Here is a 23,804-nt window from a genome sequence, read left to right as displayed (position 1 = left end):
GAGTGCTTTTTGAGATAATATCTAGATCAGGGGTCTCCAAACTACGGCCCGCAGCGGGCTGCGTCCAGATCAGAGTTTGGAGACTGCTGATCTAGATAGTTCAATTCAGGAAGGGAATATCATGGACCTGGTTCTGGGAAACAAGCCCAGGTTGATGTCTCATTGGGGGACCATTTTGGCAACAGTGACCACAATTCTATAAATTTCAAGATAGTCAAAGACATAGAATCCCTCCAGTGCAGAAGGAAGCCATTTTGGCCCATGAAGTCAGCACAGACCACAAACCCACCCAGGCCCTATCCCCATAACCACACTTATTTCCAGCTAGACCCCCTGACACTAAGCAGCAGTTTACTATGGCCCATCAACTAACCCGTACAATCTTTGGGCTGTGAGAGGAAACTAGAGCACCCAGAGGACACCCATGTAGATACAGGGAGAATGTGCAAACTCCACTCAGACAGCCACTCGAGGCTGGAATTAAAGCCGGGTTCCTGGCACTGTGAGGCAGCAGAGCTATGTGTAGAAAAGGATAGAAGTAGCCCCAGCGTGAAAGTTCTAAACAGGGCGAAGACTAACTACGATTGTATTAGTCAGAAGCTAAGGAATGTAGACTGGGGGGTGACTGTTTGAGGATAAATCCATATCCAATATGTGGAAGTCTTTTAAAAGTCAGTTGTTAACAATTTTGGACAAGAATGTCCCTGTAAAAACGAAGGATGAAGATGGCAAGACAGATTGACAGCTTAGTGAAAAAAGAGGCGGCATTCAAAAATTTCAGGAAATTGAAAACAGATAATGCTCTTGAGGGATACAAAGATAGCAGGAAAGAGCTTAAACTTAGGAGGGCTAAAAGGGGCCATGAAATATCCAATGGCAGGCAGGATTATGGAGAATCCCAAGGCTTTTTATGCATATATTAGGAGGAAGATTGTAGCTAAGAAAGGATAAGTCCACTCATGGACAGTGGAGGGAATTTCTGTGTGAAGCCCGATAAGGTGGGTGAGGTCCTTAACGAGTACTTTGCATCAGTATTCACAAAGCAGAATGATGTGGTGGACGGTGAGTGAAGAAAGGAGGACGTTGACATTCTAGGACATGTTGAGATAAAAGGGAGAAGGTATTCGAGGTTTTGAAAAAACATTAAGGTGGACAAGTTCCCAGAGTCAGGGTCTATCCCAGAGTACTAAGAGAGGCAAGGGAAGAAATTACTGAGGCCTTGGCCAAAACATTTGTATCCTCTTCAGCCACATGTAACAATAATGTCACAGACCCCCAGTTAGAAAAATACCCTTCCAATGCTACATCTGCTTTCTATGCCCAAGTCAGTTTTGTATCCATCTTATCAGTTCACCTAGGATCCCATATGACTTCATCTTCTGTATCAGTGTGTCATGAAGAACCTTATCGAAGGCTTTACTAAAGTCTATGTATACAATATCCACTGCCCTGTCCTGGTCAATATTTCTTGCTACTTCTTCAAAGATCTCAATCAAGTTTGTGCGGCATGACCTCCCTTTCACAATGCCATGCGAGAGGGCGAGGTACCAGTGGATTGAAAGGCAGCCCTTTGTTTAAGAAGGGCAGAAGACACAATCCAGGAAATTGCAGGCCTGTGAATCTTACAGGACATACTCACATCTGGAAGAGAATAGGCTTATTATCAATAGGCAGCATGGTTTTGTGGAGGGAAATTGTGCGTCTCAAACTTAATTGAGACGCTGACTAGTGGACACATATTTTAGCTTTTGTGCAAGAGATTCAGGAAGGAATTGAGGAAGAACTTCTTTATGCAGCAAGTGGTATTACCTTGGAACTTACTGACTACAAGGGTGGTGGAAGCTGAATCATATCAAAAGGAAATAAGATGTGCAATTAAGACAAAGGAACTTGCAGTGTTAGAGGGATAGAGCATGGGAATGGGACTGACTGGATTGTTCTACGGAGAAATGGCATAAACTTTGTTTCATGTTAAAAAAACTGCACAGCTTCTTAGTACTTTCTCTAGTAGCTCTTTACTAGACTGATCTCGAAGATGGCAACTTATAAAGCTGAGCGCCTCTTGCTCCAGATGGGATATGTAGTGTTGTTGTATCTCAAAACTCAAATATGCCCCTTTTCATACTGAACAAAAGACAATCAATCCACTCTTTCTAACAAACGAAAAAACAGGTATTCATGCATGATCATGTGTAACTGTGAGTTACCCATGTTAGCCAATATACTGTGCTCAGCCCTGGTAATGCTTTGGTAGTTTCATCAAAATGTAAGTTCGTTCCTGTCATTTCACCATGATCATTCCACTTACACCTGCTACTTCTTCTGGTTTCAGTAGTATTTTGCTATTAGAAATGCAGTCTCGGTATAGTGTGACATTAGTCTTTGGATAGGACCACTTTCCATCCCTTCAGTTGGTATGTCTCTCCACTCAAGAGTTACCTTGTTTATATCTGTGCTAGATTTGCTTGACTTGTTGAAGCCTCCAGGATGGTGTATTGCCTCCCTGGTGCCAGGATCAAGGACCTCTCTGAGTGATTGCAGGACATTCTTCAGGGGGAGGATGACAGGCAGACGTCATTGTACAGATTGGTACCAACGACATAGGTAGGAAAAGGGATGAGATCTTGAGGTGTGAATATAGAGAATTAGGTAGAAGGCTAAAGAGCAGGACCTTGAAGGTAGTAACTTCAGGACTATCCTGCTGCCACCTGTTAGTGAGGATATGAATAGGAGGATGAGGCAGATGAATGCTTGGCTTGAGAGCTTGTGCAGGGGGGTGGATTTAGATTTTTGGATCATTGGGATCTTTTCTGGGGAAGAGCTGTTCAAGGGGGACGGGTTACACCTGAATTGGAGGGGAACTAACATCCTGGCGGAGGGATTTGCTAGAGTCACTCAGGAGGGTTTAAACTAGTTTGGCAGGGGGGTGGGATCCAAAGCAGTAGGGAGACAGAAGAGAAATTTGAGAAACAGCACAGAAATTAAACAGAGCACATTAAGTATTAAAGGCAGTGTCAGTAATCCTTGTACCAGACAGATCAGGCAAAAGCAGGGCAGAGAGCAAGGGAAGTCCAGATTAAACTGCATTTATTTCAATGCAAGAGACCTGACAGGCAAGCAGACGAACTTAGGGCATGGATGGGTATATGGGACTGGAATACTATAGCAATTACTGAAACATGGTTAAGGGAGGGACAGGACTGGCAGCTCAAAGTTTCAGGTACAGATGCTATAGTAAAGATAGAACAGGAGGTAAGAGAGGAGGGCGAGTTGCACTTTTGATTAGGGAAAGCATCACAGCCATACTGAGAGGGGGTATATCCGAGGGTTCGGTCACTGAGTAGAACTGAGAAATAAGAAGGGGGAAGTCACTTTGATAGGGTTGTACTATAGGCCCCCAAATAGTCGGCGGGAAATTGAGGAACAAATATGTAAGGAGATTACAGGTAGCTCCAAGAAAAATAGGATGGTAACAATCGGTGATTTTAACTTTCCCAACATTGACTGGGGCAGCCATAGTATTAGAGGGTTGGATGGAGAGAAATTTGTTGAGCGTATTCCGGAGGAATTTCTCATTCAGTATGTGGATGGCCTGATTACAGAGGGGGCAAAACTTGACTCCTCTTGGGAAATAAAGAAGGGCAGGTGGCAAAAGTGTAAGTGGGGGATCACTTTGGGACCAGTGACCATAATTTTATTGGTTTTAAGATAGCTGTGAAGAATGATAGGTCTGGCCCAAAAGTTAAAATTCTAAATTGGGGCAAGGCCAATTTTGATGGTATCAGGCAGGAATTCCAAAAGTTAATTGGGGGAGTCTGTGGGAAGGCAAAGGAACATCTGGTAAAATGGCAGGCTTTCAAAAATGTGTTAACCAGGATTCAGGGTAAACACATTCCTCTTAGAGTGAAGAGCAAGACTGGCAGAAGTAGGGAACCCTAGATAACTCAAGATATTGAGGCCCTGGTCAAGAAGAAGAAAGAGGCACATGACACGCATAAGCAGCTGGGATCAAAAGAATCCGTTGAAGAGTGTGGGGAGTGTAGGAGTAGAGTTAAGAGAGAAATCAGGAGGGCAAAAAGAGGACACGAGATTGTTTTGGCAGATAAGGCAAAAGAAATAAGAAATCCAAAGAGCTTCTGTAAATACATAAAGGGCAAAAGAGTAACAAGGGAGAGAGTCAGGCCTCTTAAGGATCAACAAGGTTGCCTATGTGCAGATCCACAAGAGATGGGTGAGATCCTAAATGAGTATTTATCATCAGTATTTACTCTTGAGAAAAGCATGGATGTTAGAGAACTTGGGGAAATAAATAGTGAAGTCTTGAGGAGTGTACATATTACAGAGGTGGTGGTGCTGGAAGTCTTGAAGCGCATCAAGGTAGGTAAATCCCTGGGTCCTGATGACGTATATCCCAGGACATTGTGGGAGGCTAGGGAGGAAATTGCGGGTCTCCCAGCAGAGATATTTGAATCATTGACAGTCATGGGTGAAGTGCCTGAAGATTGGAGTGTGGCAATGTTGTGTCATTGTTTAAAAAGGGCTGCAGAGAAAAGCCTGGGAACTACAGGCCAGTGAGCCTCACGTCTGTGGTGGGTAAATTGTTGAAAGGTATTTTGAGAGACAAGATCTACTGGCATTTAGAGATGCAAGAACTGATTAGGAACAGTCAGCATGGCTTTGTGAGTGTAAAATCATGTCTCACAAATTTGATTGAGTTTTTTTGAAGGGGTAACCAAGAAGGTAGATGAGGGCAGTGCAGTTGTTGTTGTCCACATGGACTTTACCAATGTCTTTGACAAGATACCGCATGATAGATGGTTACATAAGGTTAAATCTCATGGGATCCAGGGTGAAGTTATCTAAATGGATACAAAATTGGTTTCTTGCCAGAATGTGGATGTGCCAGCGTTGGACTGGGGTAAACACAGTAAAAAGTCTGACAACACCAGGTTTAAGTCCAACCGATTTATTTGATAGTACACTCACTAGCTTTTGCGGTTAGCCCCTTCGTCAGGTGAATGGAGAGTTCTGGCCTCAGACAGAGCACATAAAGCACAGACAGTTTACAGATTACTGATTAGAATGCGAATGCGTGGGCTGCTCTTGGAGTGGCCGAGTACTTCGTGTCGTTGCGTATGCTTAATCCTGGACCAGCAGACGGGCACCACAACAGCTCAGTGACTATCACTGCTAGCTGTGCAGATACATGGATTTGGGCCAGTGTCTGTGGGAGTTTGCGCATTCTCCCTGTGGTTGCATGGGTTTCCTCCAGGTGCTCCGGTTTCCTCCCACACCCCAAAGATGTGCTCTTAGGCTGATTGGTATACCAAATTGACACTATTCTCCCCTGAATCTGGCTACTTTAGGGGTTCCATTCACATACACACAGGGCAGGGTAGGTATAGGAAGATGCGGCGGCGCGGGCTCGTTGGGCCGAAGGGCCTGTTTCCCGTGCTGGGTTGTTCTTTGTTCTTTGACTGTGATTCCTTTGGCAATTTTCACTCACCTCAGCCTTTCCATTCAACTGGGATGATGTGGAGATGCAGTATTGGGGTAGGTGGGACTTGTTCGGGCGGGATGGGGTTGGTCTGAATCGTGCTGGGACCAGAGTGTTGGCGAATCGAGTAAAGAGGACTGTAGACAGGGCTTTAAACTAATTAGGGGGGGGGGAGGGTGCGAGGGTAGGTGACGCTACGAGGTCTAAAGTTAAGGATAGGGTACAGGTAAGGGAAGAGGCCGAGGATGTCCCAATTGGTGGCGTTACGGCAAATAGGGTCCAGGTGAAGGCTGGGATGAAAGCGCTTTATCTGAATGCACGAAGCATTCGGAATAAAGTGGATGAGCTGGTGGCGCAGATCGACACAAATGGATACGATCTGGTGGCCATTACAGAGACGTGGCTGCAAGGTGACAGGGACTGGGAGATGAATGCCCAGGGCTATCAAGTGTTTAGGAAGGATAGGCAGGAGGAAAGAGGGGGTGGCGTAGCTCTGCTGATTAAGGATAGTATCAAGGTGGTAGCAAGGGATGATATCGGAGCCAAAGAGCACAACGTGGAATCGTTGTGGGTGGAGATTAGGAACAGCAAAGGGAGGAAGACGCTGGTGGGTGTCGTCTATAGGCCCCCGAATAATGATCTGGAGGTGGGGCGGGCTGTTAACACGCAAATAAGTGCGGCGTGCAGGAATGGGACGGCAGTAGTTATGGGAGATTTCAATCTGCATATTGATTGGTCGACCCATGTTGGACGAGGTGGGCTCGAGGAGGAGTTCTTGGAATGCTGCCGGGATAATTTCCTTGAACAGTGTGTGTTGGAGCCGACGAGGGAGCGAGCTATCTTGGATCTGGTGCTATGTAATGAGGCGGGTAGAATTAGGGACCTTGCGGTGAAGGATCCTCTTGGAGAGAGTGATCATTGTATGGTGGAGTTTCTGGTGCAGATGGAGGAGGAGAAAGTGGGTTCCCGGACACGCGTCCTTTGTTTGAATAGAGGGGAGTACGGTAGGATGAGAGAAGAATTGGCAAATGTGGACTGGGGGAGTGCGTTGGAAGGTAGGTCTGCTGAGGAGCAGTGGAGGATCTTTAAGGAGATCTTTCTTGGTGCTCAGCAGAAATTTATTCCGATGGTTAAAAAGGACAGTAGGAAGAGAGGTAATAAGCCGTGGATAACGAAGGAGGTGAAGGAAAGTGTTAAATTAAAAGCGGAGGAATTTAGAGTAGCTAAGAGCAGTGGGCGAGAAGAGGATTGGGAAAGGTTTAAATGTCAACAAAGATTGACAAAGAAGTTGATAAAGGAGGGTAGGAGAAGCTATGAGGCTGGGCTAGCACTTAATATAAAAAAGGATAGCAAGAGTTTTTATAAATATATAAAAAGGAAGAGGCTGGCTAGGGCGAACGTTGGTCCTTTAGAGGATGAGAAAGGGGAGCTAGTGGTAGGGGATGGGGATATGGCGAAGGTCTTGAATAACTTTTTTGTTTCTGTCTTCACGGAGGAGGACGTGAATAATTTGCCGGGTGTTAGCGATGGAAAGGTGGTAGGAATGGAGGGTCTTAATGACATTACTGTTACTAGAGAGGTGGTGCTCGACAGACTGGAGGGGGGCTGATTGTGGACAAGTCCCCAGGACCGGATGGAATGCATCCGAGGGTTCTGAAAGAAATGGCGGAGGTTATAGTGGATGCCTTGGTGGTTATTTTCCAGACGTCGCTGGATTCCGGGGAAGTGCCAGAAGATTGGAAAACGGCTAATGTTACGCCGTTGTTTAAGAAGGGTGCCAGGCAAAAGGCGGGGAATTATAGGCCGGTTAGTTTAACGTCTGTGGTAGGTAAAATGTTAGAATCCGTCATTAAGGAGGAAATTGCGAGGCATCTTGAAGGGAATTGCTTGATAGGGCGGACGCAACACGGTTTCATTAAAGGGAAGTCGTGTCTGACAAATTTACTGGAGTTCTATGAGGATGTGTCTAGGGCAGTGGATAGAGGAGAGCCGGTGGATGTGGTCTTTCTGGATTTTCAGAAGGCGTTTGACAAGGTACCTCACAAGAGGTTATTGCAGAAGGTCAGGGGACATGGAGTTGGGGGTAGGGTGTTAGCGTGGATAGAGGATTGGTTGTCAAATAGGAGGCAGAGAGTGGGGGTCAATGGGTGCTATTCGGATTGGCGGTTGGTGACTAGTGGGGTGCCCCAGGGGTCGGTGCTGGGGCCTCAGCTATTTACCATTTATATAGATGATCTGGAGGAGGGAACCGAGTGCAGGGTGTCGAAATTTGCTGATGACACCAAGATTGGGGGAAAGGCAAATTGTGCGGAGGGTGTGGAGAGTCTGCAGAAGGATCTAGATAGGCTGGGCGAATGGGCCAGGAAATGGCAAATGGAATTTAATGTTGGCAAGTGTGAGGTGGTCCACTTTGGTAGGAAGAATGGTAGGAAGGACTATTACTTACGTGGCGAAAAACTGCAGCAGGCGACGGTGCAGAGGGACCTCGGGGTCCTTGTGCATGAGTCGCAAAAACCCAGCTTGCAGGTGCAGCAGGTGGTCAGGAAGGCGAATGGGATGCTGGCCTTCATAGCGAAGGGGATTGAATATAAAAGTAGGGAGGTCTTGCTGCAGCTGTATAGGGCATTGGTGAGGCCGCAGCTGGAGTACTGTGTGCAGTTTTGGGCGCCGCACCTGCGCAAGGATATTTTGGCCCTGGAGGGAGTGCAGAGGAGGTTTACTAGGCTGATACCGGAGTTGAGGGGATTGAGCTATGAGGAGAGGCTGAATAAACTAGGCTTGTACTCGTTAGAGTTTAGAAGAATGAGGGGAGATCTCATTGAGACGTATAAGATGATGAATGGGATGGATAGGATAGAGGTGGAGAGACTCTTCCCGCTCAAAAAAGACAGTAGGACTAGGGGGCACAGCCTCAAGATAAAGGGGAGGCGGTTTAGAACGGAGTTGAGGAGGAACTTCTTCACTCAAAGGGTGGTGAATCTCTGGAATTCTCTGCCCGTTGAAGTGGTGGAGGCTGCCTCGCTAAATATTTTTAAGAAGCAGGTTGATGGGTTCTTGATAAGAGAGGGGATTAAGGGTTATGGGGAGAGGGCGGGAAAGTGGAACTGAGCCACAACAGATCAGCCATGATCTTATTGAATGGCGGGGCAGGCTCGAAGGGCTAGATGGCCTACTCCTGCTCCTATTTCTTATGTTCTTATGTTCTTATGTAATGTTGCACTTCCCAATCCTTTGTGAAAATGCTGAATTCCTCACTCGTGAACCAAAGGCTCTTTTTACTCAATCTCTGGAATTCCATAATAATTAGGGGAGGTGATGGCCTCGTGAGGGGGCGGCATGTTGGCACAGTGATTAGCACTGCTGCTTCACAGTGCCAGAGATCCGGGTTCAATTCCCGGTTTGGGTCACTGTCTGTGTGGGTTTCCTCCGGGTGCTCCGGGTTCCTCCCACGTTCTGCAAGATGTGCTGGTTAGGTGCATTGACACGTACAGTCGCCAGGCTGTGGTGATTAGGGGAATTTCATAATAACTTCATTGCAGTGTTAATGTAAGCCTTACTTTTGACTAATAAATAAACTTTAACTAATGATGTCATCGTGAAACTGGTAATCCAGAAATTCAGCTAATGTTCTGGGGATCCGGGTTTGAATCCTGCCAAGGCAGGTGGTGGAATTTGAAATCAATAAAAAAACATCTGGAATTAAGAATCTACTGATGACCATGAAACTATTGTCGATTGTTGGAAAAATCCACCTGGTTCAGTAATGTCCTTTAGGGAAGGAAACCTGCTGTCCATACCTGATCTGGCTTACATGTGACTTCAGAGCTGCAGCAACGTGGTTGACTCTCAACTGCCCTCTGAAATGGCCTAGCAGGCCAGTCAGTTGTAACAATCACTACAAAGTCTCAACAAAGAAATTAAACGGGACGGACCACCTGGCATCAGTCTAGGCACGGGGAAAGACAGTGACAAAACAAACTGCCCTGTTGACCCTGCGAAACCCTCTTTACTAACATCTGGGAGCTAGTGTTAAAATTGGGAGAGCTGTCTCAGATTAGTCAAACAACAGCTAACTTGGTCATTCTCACAGAATCATTCATTCCAGAAAACTCCTCAAGTACCACTTGTACCATCCCTGGATATGTCCCACTGGCAGGGCAGACCCAGCAGACGTGGTGGCACAGTGGAATACAGTCGGGAGGGAGTTGCCCTGGGAATCCTTAACATCGACACCGGAAGTCACATGGCTTTAGGTTAAACATGAGCAAGAAAACCTCTTACTGGTCACCACGTACCATCCTTCTTTGGCATTCCAACAATAGTACTGAAGACGTGCGCTCCAAAACTTGCCACTCCCCTAGCAAACTCTTCCAGTGCAGTTACAACACTAACAACTACCTGACAATGCGGAAAATTGCTCAGGTATGTTCTATACATAAAGAGCAGGGGAAATCCAAACCGGCCAATTACTGCCCAAACAGTCTACTCTTGATCATCAGTAAAGTGATTGAAGGGGTCATCAACAGTGCTATCAAGCAGCACCTGTTCAGCAACAACCTGCTCAGTGGCACCCAATTTGGGTGTTGAATTCGCAGGAAAACTGGAATAATTCACGCTGATGTTTTCAGTGGGACTAGAGTCTCCCACACACTGCCTATCGCAAAGGTCACCAATGTGAATATCACTAAATTTCAGGGGGTGGAGCCTATTTCCACCAGTGCTTGGGGAGCAGTTCAACACAATGTCCGCGCACCCCCCCCCCCCCCCCCCCCGGCAGGTCTGATCGCAGCCCTTCCCGGCCATTCCCAGGCCAGCCTCAAACCCCCCTCAATTTCTGTCCCACTTGCCCCTATCTCCAGGCAACCCCCAGCTCCCCCCCACCACTGCAGACAACCTCCCACCCTCAGCTAGAAAATTAGCACAGCAGGATGAGAGAATTGCCCCCAAAGTGGAGTGTAGTTATAGCAGGTTGTGGGGGATTGGGAGAGCAGAATATCCCGAGTTGCTCTCTGCAATGCGTTTTTACAGTAAGAAGTCTGACAACACCAGGTTTAACTCCAACCAATTTATTTGATAGTAAACTCACAAGCTTTCGAGGTTTCCCTCTTCGTCCTCTTCATTCATTTGACGAAGAGGGAAACCTTGAAAGCTTGTGAGTTTACTATCAAATAAATCGGCTGGACTGAAACCTGGTGTTGTCAGACTTCTTACTGTGTTTACCCCAGTCCAACACCGGCATCTCCACATCAGTGCGTTTTTGTGCAGGGACTTTGCTCTTTTTGCCATTCTCTTCTGCCACAGAAGAGAAAGATGGTATCAATGCCGTTTGGACAATAGTCACATCAAGGCAGGCACGAGGATCAAGACTGAGATTGTGTAGGTCTGTGAGCATGTTGCTGAATGTTAAGTAGTTAATTGAGAACACCTCTGCAAAGCTGAAGGCTGGCTGGACAGATCATGAGTACAGTCTTACAAAACTGACAGGGCTCCAAAGGAATAGCTTACTCTGACAAAAATAAGGAATGTTCTGTTTAAAGGCTCTAATTCCCATCTATTCTTCAGAAAGGCCTGAACAGCTGGAAAAAATGACCCAACACAAACAAACTCCAGAAAAATTTCCAGACCGCATGAAAAGGAACTGAGTGGCATTAAAGCAAAAGTTACATTCCCATCGCAACAACACAGTTTAAACTCAAAAACACCTTGTTTTTTTTTGAAAAAACGACTATATTGCTGCTGTTATGTTCTGCAAGTGAATCTCTCAAAAAATAGACTCACAGCACACTGAGTAGTTCAACACTTCATTACCGTGTGAAAGGTTTACAAAGTTGAAAAAGAAGCTAGATTAACGTCAAATCTGGGTGTGGTTCCGTTTTGATTCATTCTAATCGGCTCTTGCTGCACCACCCAATCTCTCTGGAGACTGGTAACCAACTAGCAAATGTCACTGCATACATCTGGAATTCAGTTTAAGCAAATTCAGAACAGAATTTCATGGAAGACGATGGTGGAAGGAGATCACCCTACAAAAAAAACAACAAACTCTTCAGGCTACTCAGGGCACTTCAGCAGACAGTATTCCTATCGACAGAGGGAATGGAAACAAATTCTACACTTCTGAATTGGTGGATTTACTGTTTCCTGGCAAAAGATATTGCAAGGCTTCTCCTTAACTTCCAAATTTGACTAGCTGGATAAGCAGAGTGGAATGGAGGGGCAAGGGGAGGAGAGACACCAGTCAGCACTAGCTGTGTCATTTTTGCTGATGTTTTGCAAAATAGTTTGTCATATGCATTTGTTAAGAATCACTAACATAGAGTCATAGAGCCATAGAGGTTACAGTATGGAAACAGGCACTTTGACTCAACCTGTCCATGCCGCCCTAAGCTCATCCTAATTGCCCCCATTTGGCCCATATCCCTCTATACCCATCGTACCCACGTAACTATCTAAATGCTTTTTAAAAGACAAAATTGTACCCGCCTCCACTACTACCTCTGGCAGCTTGTTCCAGATGCTCACCACCTTCTATGCGAAAAAACTGCCCCTCTGAACACTTTTGTGTCTCTCCCCTCTCACCTTAAACCTATACCCTCTAGTTTTAGACTCACCTACCTTTGGAAAAAGATATTGACTATCTCGCTGATCTGTGCCCCTCATTATTTTATAGACCTCTATAAGGTCACCCCTCAGCCTCCTACGCTCCAGAGAAAAAAGTCCCAGTCTATCCAGCCTTTCCTTATAATTCAATCTATCAAGTCCTGGTAGTGGCCAAGTAAATCTTTTCTGCACTCATTCTAGCTTAATAATATCCTTCCTATAAATTGGGTGACCAGAATTGCACACAGTATTCCAAGTGAGACCTTACCAATGTCTTGTACAACTTCAACAAGACATTCCAACTCTTGTATTCAATCTTCTGACCGATGAAGCCAAGCATGCCAAATGCCTTCTTCATCACTCTGTCCACCTGTGGCTCCATTTGAAGGAGCTATGAACATGTATCCCTAGATCTCTTTGTTCTCTAATTCTCCCCAATGCCCTATCATTAACTAAGTCCTGCCCTGGTTCAATCTACCAAAATGCATTGCCTTGCATTTAAGTGAATTAAACTCCATCTGCCATTCGTCAACCAATGGCCCAATTGATGAAGATCCCGTTGCAATTGGAGATAACTTTCTTCGCTGTCCACTACGCCACCAATTTTGGTGTCATCTGCAAACTTACTAACCATGCCTTCTGCATTCTCATCCAAATCATTAATATAAATGACAAACAACAGTGGACCCAGCACTGATCCCTGAGGCACACTGCTGGTCACAGGCCTCCAGTGTGAAAAACAAGCCTCTGGCTTCTGCCAAGAGGCCAATTTTGTATCCATTTAGATACCTCACCCTGGATCCCGTGAGAATTAACCTTATGCAACAACCTACCATGTGGTATCTTGTCAAAGGCCTTGCTAAAGTCCATGTGGACAACATCAACTGCATTGCCCTCATGTACCTTCTTGGTTACCCCTTCAAAAAACTCAACAAAATTTGTGAGACATGATTTTCCATTCACAAAGCCATGTCGACTGTTCCTAATCAGTCCTTGCATCTCTAAATGCCTGTAGATTCTGTCTCTCAAAATACCTTCCAACATATACCCACCACAGACGTGAGGCTCACTGGCCTGTAGTTCCCTGGTTTTCCCTGCAGCCCTCTTTTTAAACAAAGGCACAACATTTGTCACTCTCCAATCTTCAGGCACCTCACCCGTGATTATCAATGATTCAAATATCTCTGCTGGGGGACCCTCAAGTTCCTCCCTAGCCTCCCACAATGTCCTGGGATATACGTCATCAAGTCCCAGGGATTTATCTACCTTGATGTGCTTTAAGACTTCCAGCACTTCCTTTTCTGTAATATGTACACTCCTCAAGTCATCACTATTTATTTCCCCAAGTTCCCTAACATCCATGCTTTTCTCAACAGTGAATACTGATAACTTTGTTGATCCTAACAGGCCCTACTCTCTCCCTTGTTACTCTTTTGCCCTTTATGTATTTATAGAAGCTCTTTGGATTCTCCTTTGCCTTATCTGCCAGAACAATCTTGTATCCCCTTTTTGCCCTCCTGATTTCTCTCTTAACTCTACTCCTACACCCCCTACACTCTTCAAGAGATTCACTTGATCCCAGCTGCCTGTGCATGTCATATGTCTTTCTTCTTCTTGACCAGGGCCTCAATATCCTGAGTTATCAAGGGTTCTTTACTTCTGCCAGCCTTGCCCTTCACTCTAAGAGGAATGATTTTAGCCTAAACCCTGATTAACACACTTTTGAAAGCTTGCCACTTATCAAACGTCCCTTTGCCTTCCCACAGACTCCCCCAATTAACTTTTGAAAGTTCCTGCCTGATAGCATCAAAATTGGCCTTGTCCCTGTTTAGAATTTTAACTTTTGGGCCAGACTATCATTCTCCATAGCTATCTTAAAACCAATAGAATTATGGTCACTGGTCCCAAAGTGATCCCTCACCAACACTTCTGTCACCTGCTCTTCCTTATTTCCCAAGTGGAGGTCAAGTTTTGCCCCCTCTCTAGTCAGGCCATCCACATATTGAATGAGAAATTCCTCCAGAATACACTCAACAAATTTCTCTGCATCCAACCCTTTAATAGTATAGCTGTCCCAGTCAATCTTGGGAAAGTTAAAATCTCTGAATATTACCACCCTATTTTTCTTGGAGCTATCTGTAATCTCCTTACATATTTGCTCCTCAATTTCCTGCCAACTATTTGGGGGCCTATAGTACAAACCTAACAAAGTGATTTTCCCCTCCTTATTTCTCAGTTCACCCATGTAGGCTCAGTGGCTGAACCCTTGGATATGTCCCCTCTCATTACAGCCGTGATGCTTTTCCTAATCAGAAGTGCAACTCCCCCTCCTCTCTTATCTCCTGTTCTATCTTTCCCATAGCATCTGTACTCTGGAACATTGAGCTGCCAGTCCTGTCCCTCCCTTAGCCATGTTTCAGTAATTGCTATGTACAGGTAAGACAAAGCATACTGGTTTTCCAGGATACCGCCTTTAATGATAAGGAATTGCATTAAAACTACGAGTACATAACAAAAACCTTGACAATGATGAATCACTCAACATATAATATTAAGGGTTTCTAAAAACATTTTTTGGGTTATTTTTGATCAGACCTTAATGATGCAATATTACATTTTGATTAAAGGTGTTTATGATGCAAGTTACAGATTTCATTTACCTCCAGTTTCATGAGGCCATTAAATTGATGATGGCATATTGCATCCTTTGAATTCTAATAAATTTCACGTTGACTCAATCACAAATATGAAAATGAAAAGAAAAACTTTAAGTAGCTTAAGGCAAAGTAATTTCCTTTCTATTTTCACCATGACACAACTGTTTGCAGGGATTCTTTAAAAAATATCATAAATACATATCCAAAACATACAAATTGTAACATCCACATTCAAAACTACTAGTTTCAAAAGCAGTTCAGAAGTTCAATGACATGGAATTACACACTTCGTTAATTAAAAAGGGAATGGGTAAATTGTTCTTTTCAATTTTACGTTGCAATTATAAAATTTGAAATAATAGATCATGAAATAAAATTTCCTTTGAAGTCTCACTCCCTTATTTAATAAATGAAGGGTGTTTTAAATATCACTTTCAAAGAATTATAAGATTAGAATATTTTGTCCATAAAGGACAATTATTTCTATCCGTAAAATTCCGTCAATGATAATGTGTCGGATACTCAAATTACGACTTCAGATACTCTTTCTCATTTTTCCTTTTAAAATCTTCAGGCACATTTGATGAGATATTTGATGATTGCTTCTACTGATACAAAAGAGGTTCAACATAGTGTCAAAGGACAATAAATGCAAGTATTGATTGTGAGTCATTAGCTTTATAAAGAGATGAGTAGGAGGAGAACTTCCAAAAATACATAATATGTTATCTGGCATTGATAAAGTTAATTTGGAACACTCTCACCAATCTCAGATCCACAATAGTACAGGCAAGAGTGACTGCTTCACAGGGCTTGTACAGACAAAGTCCTGTCTTTACACTGAGGACACCTCCAGAACTAGCCATGCCTTCAACCTTATGTCTTTTCCACAAAAAGCAGGAAAAATCCAGTCTGGTGTATTAACATCCCATCCGCCTACTCTTAGTCATCAGCAAAGCGATGGAAAATGTTGTCAATGGTGTGAACCTACTCACTAAGAACTTGCTCATTAGCGTTTAGTTGCAGTTCCACCAGGACCAGATGGCTTCACATCTCATTATTGCCTTAGTCATGGCATAGGCAAAGAAGCTGAAAATGATTTCCCTTGGTATCAAGATAGCATTTGATCAAGAGTCATGAAGCACGAGTAATGTTGAGGCCAATAGGAATCAGTGAGGGAGTTCTGCATTGGTTGGAGTTATATCTAGTACAAAGGAAGATTGCTGGTGCTGTTAGAAGCCTCTGTACACCAATGCAGTAGCTTCTCAGGAAAGTGATCTGGGCTCAATCACCTTCAGTAATTACCTTCCACCAAGTAAAAGATCAGAGGATAATGTTTTCTAAAATTCCTCAATGATAATCTTTATCTGTGTGCAGCAAAACTTGGAATGACACCCATGTTTAGGCTGATAAGTGACAAGAAGCATTGGTTCTACAGAAGTTTCAGGCAATGAATATCTCCAACAAGAGCCTAGCCATGTCCCCATGGCATTCAATGGTATTAGCAGCTTCAAATTCTTGACCATCAACATTTTGTGGTCATTACTGACCAGAAACTAAACTGGACCAACCATGTAAGTACTGTGGCTACAAGTGCAAGCCAGAAGCTGCTATTGTCTGGCAAGTAACTCAACTCCTGACTCCCTAAAACCAAAAGGTACAAGTCAGGAGTGTGACAGAATATTTCTGGAATGAGTATAGCTCCAACAGCACATAAGCAGCTTGACGCCATCCAGAGCAAAGAAGCTAGCTTGACTGGTACCCATTCACCATGTTAAACATTCACCCTCCTTTTACCACCAGTGCACTGTGCCAACAGTTTTTCCTTCTGGAGGCATCTTCATCCAAAGGCATCTTCACCAGCACATCCCAAACCCCTGACTTCTACCACTTAGAAGAGAAAAGATGTAGATTCATGGGACCATCAGCATCTCCAAGGTGCACACTGTCCTAACTTGAAAATATATAGTCCTTCTTTCATCACTGATGGCATAATGGCTAATGGTACATAACGATCACTAAATTAGTCATCCAGACATCCAGCGTTATGCTCTGAAAACGCAGGCTTGAATCCCACCACAGGAGATGGTGAAATTTAAATTCCATAAAAATCTGGAATTAAAAGGCTAATGATGACTGTGAAACCATTACCGATTCTCATTAAAAAACCTATCTGGTTCACTAATGTCTTTTAGGGAAGGAAATCTGTCATCCTCACCTGGTCTGGCCTACATGTGACTCCAAACCCACATGAATATGGTTGACTCTTAACGCTCTCTGGTTTGTCCTAGCAAAACACTTAGTTCAAAGGCGATTAGAGATGGGCAATAAATGCTGGCCCAGCCAATGACACCCAAAGAATAAAAAAAGATAATTTTGCGAGAAGTAAGGTTTGCATAGTTTTAGGGTAAAAGGCAGGAGATTCAGAAGGGATTTAAGAAAAAAAACTAAGAGGATTGTGGGAATCTGGAATGCCCTGCCTGGGAAGGTAGTTGAGGTCGGGAACCTTACAACCTTTAAAAAAATATTTGGACGAGCACTTGAACTATCATAATATTCAAGGATATGGGACAAGTGCAGGAAAATGGAATAAGCTCATCCTTAGTGTAGAAATTGTCGGTGCAAACTCAATGGGCTGAAGGGCCTTTTTTGCACTGTATGACTCTCTCTCTCTGTCTAATTGCCACAGTCTTCAAGATTAGAAATAGTGAGAATACTGGCGGAAAAATCCAGGTTGGAATTGGAGGGATTTAGCAGGTTTGTGGGCTAGTGGAGTTTAGAGAAATAGGGAGGGCCAATGCCATAAAAAGATTTGAAACAAGGATGAGAATTTTTAAATTGAAGTATTGGCTTAACAAGGAGCAAAGGGGCGGTGGGCCAATGGAATTGGTGCAAATTAGGATTCCTGACCTCAAGCTTAACCTAAAGCACAAGTTCATGCCAGTGAAGGCACTCGTTCACAGGATAACCATGAGAGACTGCATTTAATATTGTAACACATGGGAAAGGCTATCTTTAATCAAACCGGGTACTCTCATACTGGGGGAACAAGGGAAGGGAGGGACAAGACACAAGACTCAAGTACAAAGGGGTCAGCGTTCAAGTTCTTAAAAAAAATTAGAAGTAAATCTGAAACCAAGAATTAGTGGCCATCAGAAATGAAAAAAAGGTTTGTTGTTACAGAGTACCCTTCATGACCACCAGATGTCTCAGAGCATTCAAGGGTCAATGAAGAACCTTTGAAATGTAGTCACTGCTGTAATGTTGGAACCACAGCAACCAATTTGCACATAGCAAGCTCTCATGAACAGCAATGTGATAATGACTAAATAATCTGAAAGATGTTGATTGAGGGATAAATATTGACTCGGAGACCAAAGATAACTCCCCAGCTCTTCTACAAAATAATGCTATGGAATCTTTTTCATCCAACTGAGGGCAGACAAGGCCTTGTTTTAACGTTCCATGTGAATGATAGCATCTCCAGCTGTGTTGTGCTCCTGCAGTACTTGATTCCTATTGTCAGAATTGTATTTCTTCAGAAATTTCTCAGGTTTCTAATCAAACGAAAATCATTTTTCCAATTGCAATTCTGCGAGCTTATTCACATCTCTATTCTTGCAGAGGATTTCATTCATCATTTTTTTTTCAACTGAATTTAATGAAACATTAAGATTTTCAAGTGACTTTATGGTTTTTATGCTGAGATATCTCTCCCATTTAGTTTTAACAAATGAAAATATCTAGGATTAGTATCTCATCATTTCAGATATTACATTAATCTATGCACTGCCATTCTGTGTGATTGAACTGTTTGGCAAGTATTTAAACTTACAGAGTAAACTTTTTGTTTGATTACTCTCTGAAGGTGCTGGATTTATCCTTGCAATTCTCCAGTCCTCTCGCACCATCCCTACTCCTAAGTAGGACTGGAAGATTCTGGCTAGCACCTGCACAATTTCCACCCTTAGTTCTCCAAACCTTTCTCTGATGAATGCTATCTGCTCACATAATTAGGAGCATGAGCAGGCCATTCAGCCCTTCAAGGCTGCTCTACTGTCCAATAAGATCATAGTTGATCGGATTGCAATCTCAAATCCCCAATCACCTTCGACTTCCTTATTAGTCTAGAATCACTCTACTTCTGCCTTAAAAATATTGTGATTCTGACTCCACTGTTCCCTGGAGAAGAGGATTCCAAAGACTCAGGACCCTCCAAGAAAATACTTCACCTCAGCTCCATCTTATAGAGGAGACCCCTTATTCTTAAACTGCATCCCCGATTTCTAGTCCCTCCCACAAGGAGAAACATCCTTTCAGCATCCGCCCTGTCAAATCTCTTTAGCACCTTGCGTGTTTCAATGAGATCACCTCTTAATCTTCTGTATTCCAAGCTAGCCTTTCTAAACTTTCCTCATAAGATAACCCTTGCCCTGCCAATTCCCAGGTACCAGTTGAATGAACCACCTCTAAACTGCTCTGAACACATCCTTAAGTGAGGAAAGCAAAACTGTGTCAAGTACTCCACATGTGATCTCACCAATGCATCTGTGATGCTAGGGACTTCGAGAGCAGTCTGAGATGTATCATCCACTTGCCACTTCTGGCTAAAGATGGCTGCAAATGCTTCAGCCTTGACTTTTGTACTGACATGCTGGGACTTCTCCCTTCATTATGAATGGACGTATTTCTTCTCCAGTGAGCCATTTAATTGTCCACCAACATTCACAACAGGATGTGACAGGGCTGCAGAGCTTTGATCTAATCCATTGGTTGTGGAATCAATTAGCTCTGATTCCTGTCTTTGACATGCAAACAGTCCTATGTTGTAGCTTCACCAGTTGGACATCTCATTTTTAGATATGGCTGATGCTGCTCTTGGCATGTTCTCCTGCACTCTTCACTGAATCAGGGCTGAGCCCCTGGCTTGAAACATATTGTTCACTCATCTGCCGATACAACAGATAGATTGATGAAGATGATGTCAAGTCGGTTTTTCCCATTTGCTGGTTCCCTCAATGCTTTTGCAGTTCCAGTCTAGCATCTATATAATTTAGGATTCCATCAGCTCAATCATAATGGTGCAAGTGAGTCACCCTTGTTAATGGACATTGAAGTCTGCCACCCAGTGTTTGAGCCTCTTAGTTGCTCTAAAGGAGGCACAAGTTCTGCTTTTTCATAAAATACCTTTATTTCTTTGATCCAACTCCACACACAATTCTCCACCACCAAACTGTGCCACCTGTGGCCCCTTTATATATCAGTGACTTCTATTGAATAATTAACATCAAATTAGGAGTTTATTTGAAGGTCTGTTAACCCACACAGTCTGCCTCACAGCGCCAGGGACCTGGGTTCAATTCCTGACTTGGGTCACTGCCTATGTGGAGTTTGCATGTTCTCCATGTAAACATGGGTTTCCTCCGGGTGCCCCGGTTTCCCCTTACAGTCTACGTTAGGTGCACTGACCCGAACAGGTGCCAGAGTGTGGCAACTTGGGGAACTTCACAGTAACTCCACTGCAGTGTTATGTAAGACTTACTTGTGACAAATGAATAAACTTTAAAACTTTAAACGTTATTCCTAATAGACGCAATACATTTTTTGCCCCTGCCACCCTTGGTACTTCCTCCAAATATTGTTGAACACCGAAGAGTACTGATTCAATTAGGTTTAGAGGGGGGGAGGGTGTGTGTGTGTGTGCATGTGCGTGTGTGCCTGATGCCTTTCCCTTTGTAGCAATTTGGGACAACTGAATGACTTGCCAGGCCATTTCAGAGGACAGATATTGCTGAGAGTCTGGAGTCACATGTAGGCAGCCCAGGTAAGGATGGTGGATTTCCTTCCCAACAGGACATTAGTGAACCAGGTGAGTTTTAAAGACTATCAATTATGGTTTTAATGGCCATCATTAGTAAAAATGTGAAAATGAAAAAGCAAGTCAAAACTAAGGAAGAACCAAGAAAGGATCGGAGAAACTACTTTCAGTATTATATGCTTTATGAATGTTAACATTTCAATATCATTGTTGCTGCAAAAATAAATTATTGTTCAGTCTTCCATGTGACAGACAGCATGGGATACATAATTTTTCCTAAGATAATGGTTAAAATAAGCAAGGAGACACTGCAGTTGGCACTCACCCTTTTGGATCAAGGAGATCCCGGACCTTCTCATTATAGATCTCCATATAAGACACTTCTACTTTAAATGTGTGAGATTCACTTTCCTCTTTGGAAACTCTTCCAAACAATGCACCACAAAGACGAGGTATAAGGCCTGGTACATCAACACTGCCCATCATTGAGAACGACTTCCCTGAGCCTGAATGTATAGAAAAAAAAGACTTGCATTTATATAGTGCCTTTCATGCCTGTCCCAAGTGTTTAACATAGCAAAAAAAATGTGAAACAGTAAAACAAAGTTTTGGAAGTGCCTTTGATATAATCAATTTCACCAGTTAACTAGATCAGGCAGAAATGTGCACACTGCTTCCAAAGCATGAGTCCAAAACAATTTAAAATGGAATTTATACTGGGAGAGAAGTGTATTAGCTGGAATCTAGGTTAAGTTATTCCCAATCTTTTTATCCATCCCACCCCTTGTTGCATGACACACTTACCTTGCATAATAACCAAATGGACTCAGGCAAACTAGTCAGATTTGCAGAAGTTACCAAGCTACAAACATATGAACTGATGAATTAGGAGCAACAGGCGACCACTTGGCCCCTCGGGCTTACTCTGCCATTTAATAAGATCACAGCTGATCTAATTTTAACCTCAACTCCACATTCCTGTCTACCCCTTTCATTCCCTTGCTTATCAAGAAACTAGTTATCACTGCCTGAAGTTTATTGAAAGACTATGCCTCAACCACATATGAGAGAAGAGAGTTCCAAAGACTCACAACCGTCTGTGGCACTTTTTTCTCCCTGATCTCAGTTTGAAATGAGTGGCATTTTAATTTAAACAGTGGCTGCTGGTTCTAAATTCCCCCACCACAAAAACACCCTCTCCATTTTCACCCTGCCAAGACCCGTTTGGACCTTGTATGTTTCGATCAAGTCACCTCTTATTCTTATAAACTCCAATGGATACAAGTCTAGCTTGTCCAACCTTTCCTCATTAGACTAATACCTGGAAAGAGCAGGTTGTCTTATGAACCTTTGCTGAATTGCTTCCCAAATATTTACATCTTTCCTTAAAGAAGGAGACCCGTACTGTCACAGTAAGAGGTGGCACGGTGGCTAGCACTGCTACCTCACCGCCACAGGAATCCGGATTCCATTCCGACCTTGGGTTACTGGGTGGAATTTATGTTCTCCCTGTGTCTATATGGTTTTCCTCCAGGCACTCCGGTTACCTTCCAAATTCCAAACATGCGCGGGTTAGGTTGATTGGCTGTGCTAAATTGCTTCTTGATGTCAGGGGGGTTAGCAGGGTAAATACGTGGAATTACACAGATAGGGCCTGGGTGGATTGTTGTCGGTGCAGGCTCGATGGGTCAAATGGCCTCCTTCTGCACAGTAGGGATTCTACAATTCTACTCAAGACGTGGCCTCACCAATGCCTTTTATAACTGAAGCACAACCTCCCTACTTTTGTATTTAATTCCCCTTGAAATAAATGATAACTTTCTATTAGCTTTGCTAATTATTTGCTGCACTTGCATACTAAACTTTTGTAATTGCACAGATCCCTCTGCCTCTCAAAAATCTCTCACCACTTAGATTGTATGCTTCCTTTTTTTTTGTCCTGCCAAAATGCACCACTTTACATTTTTCCACATTATACTCCATTTGCCAGATCTTTTCGCACTCACCTAACTCATCTATTTCCTTTTGTAGCCTCCTGAAGTCCCCTTCACAACTTACATTTCTACCTATCTCTGTACTATCAACAAATTTAGAAACCATACCTTCAGTCATTTATACAAATTGTAAGAAGTTGAGGCCCCAGCACTGTCCCCTTTGGCACATCACTTGGCACAAACTGCCAGCCAGAAAATGACCCAGTTATGCCTACTTTCTATTTCCTGTTAGCTAGCCAATCTTCTATCCATGTCAATGTGTTACCACCCACACACCATGAGCTTTTATTTTCTGCAATAGCCTTTGATGTGACATCTTACCAAATGCCTTCTGGAAATCTCAGTTCCCCTTTATCCGCAGCACATCTGACTCCTTCAAAGAACTACAATCAATTTGCTAAGCATGATTTTTCTTTCACAAAAGCATGTTGACTCTGCCTGATTGCCTTGAATTTATCCAAATGCCCTGCCATAATGTCTTTTAAAAAAAAGCATCTCCCATTTTCCCTATGACAGATTTAAGCTAACTAGCCCATTGTTCCAGCTTCTGTTTTCCTCTTCTTTTGAATAATTCACCATTATATGGGTGGCCCAGTGGCACAATGGTTAGCACTGATGTCTCATGGCACCAGAGACCCGGATTCAATTCCAGCCTGAGGTGCCCATGTGAAGTTTGCACATTCTCTCCCATGTCTGTGTGGGCTTCCTCTGGGTGCTTCAGGTTTCCTCCTACAGTCCAAAGACGTGCGAGTTAGATGGATTGACCATGTTCAATTGGCCCTTAGTGTCAGGGAGGTTAGTAGGGGATACATGGGGCTGGGTGGGATTGTTGTCAGTGCAGGCTCGATGGGCTGAATGGCCTCCTTCTACACCGTAAGGACTCTATTCTATCCTATTTTCCAATCTAATGGAACCTTCCCTGAATCTAGAGACTGAATCTGGGAATTTTGTAAAATTAAAACCAGTGCATCAACTATCTCACTCGCCACTTCTTTCAAGACCTTGGGATGAAATCTGGCAGGAACTGGGGACTTGGCAACCTACAGTTTCAACAGTTTGCTAAGTATCTCTTCCCAGATTATTGTAATTTTCCTGAGTTCCTCCCTCTCTTCCAATTCCTGACTCACAGTTATTTCAGAAATGTTATTTGTATCCTCTATAGTGAACATCGATGCAAAACACTGGTTCAATTTACCTGCCATCTCCTTAGGAAAGGTAGTTGGTTATGAGCAAACAAT

General features: G+C 43.5%; 1 protein-coding gene across 5 annotated transcripts in view; it reads right to left on the bottom strand.

The window, feature by feature from the left end:
- Window positions 1–23,804, bottom strand: part of kif13a (kinesin family member 13A) — a 298,393-nt gene that overhangs the window by 136,677 nt on the left and 137,912 nt on the right. For all 5 annotated transcript variants that reach the window (XR_013888690.1, XM_080204107.1, XM_080204085.1 and 2 more), the window contains exon 6: window positions 20,898–21,078. Coding sequence is in view for 4 of the 5 variants with exons in the window: in XM_080204107.1 (XP_080060233.1) it covers window positions 20,898–21,078 (181 nt within the window). In the remaining variant the exon portion in view is untranslated. The remainder of the gene's footprint in view (window positions 1–20,897; window positions 21,079–23,804) is intronic.

The sequence above is a fragment of the Carcharhinus amblyrhynchos genome, chromosome 2, assembly GCF_965287045.1.
Source record: "Carcharhinus amblyrhynchos chromosome 2, sCarAmb.v2.hapA, whole genome shotgun sequence".
Classification (NCBI taxonomy): Eukaryota; Metazoa; Chordata; class Chondrichthyes; order Carcharhiniformes; family Carcharhinidae; genus Carcharhinus; species Carcharhinus amblyrhynchos.
Note: the sequence above shows the minus strand (reverse complement) of the source record. Positions and strands in the feature narration are given on the sequence as shown.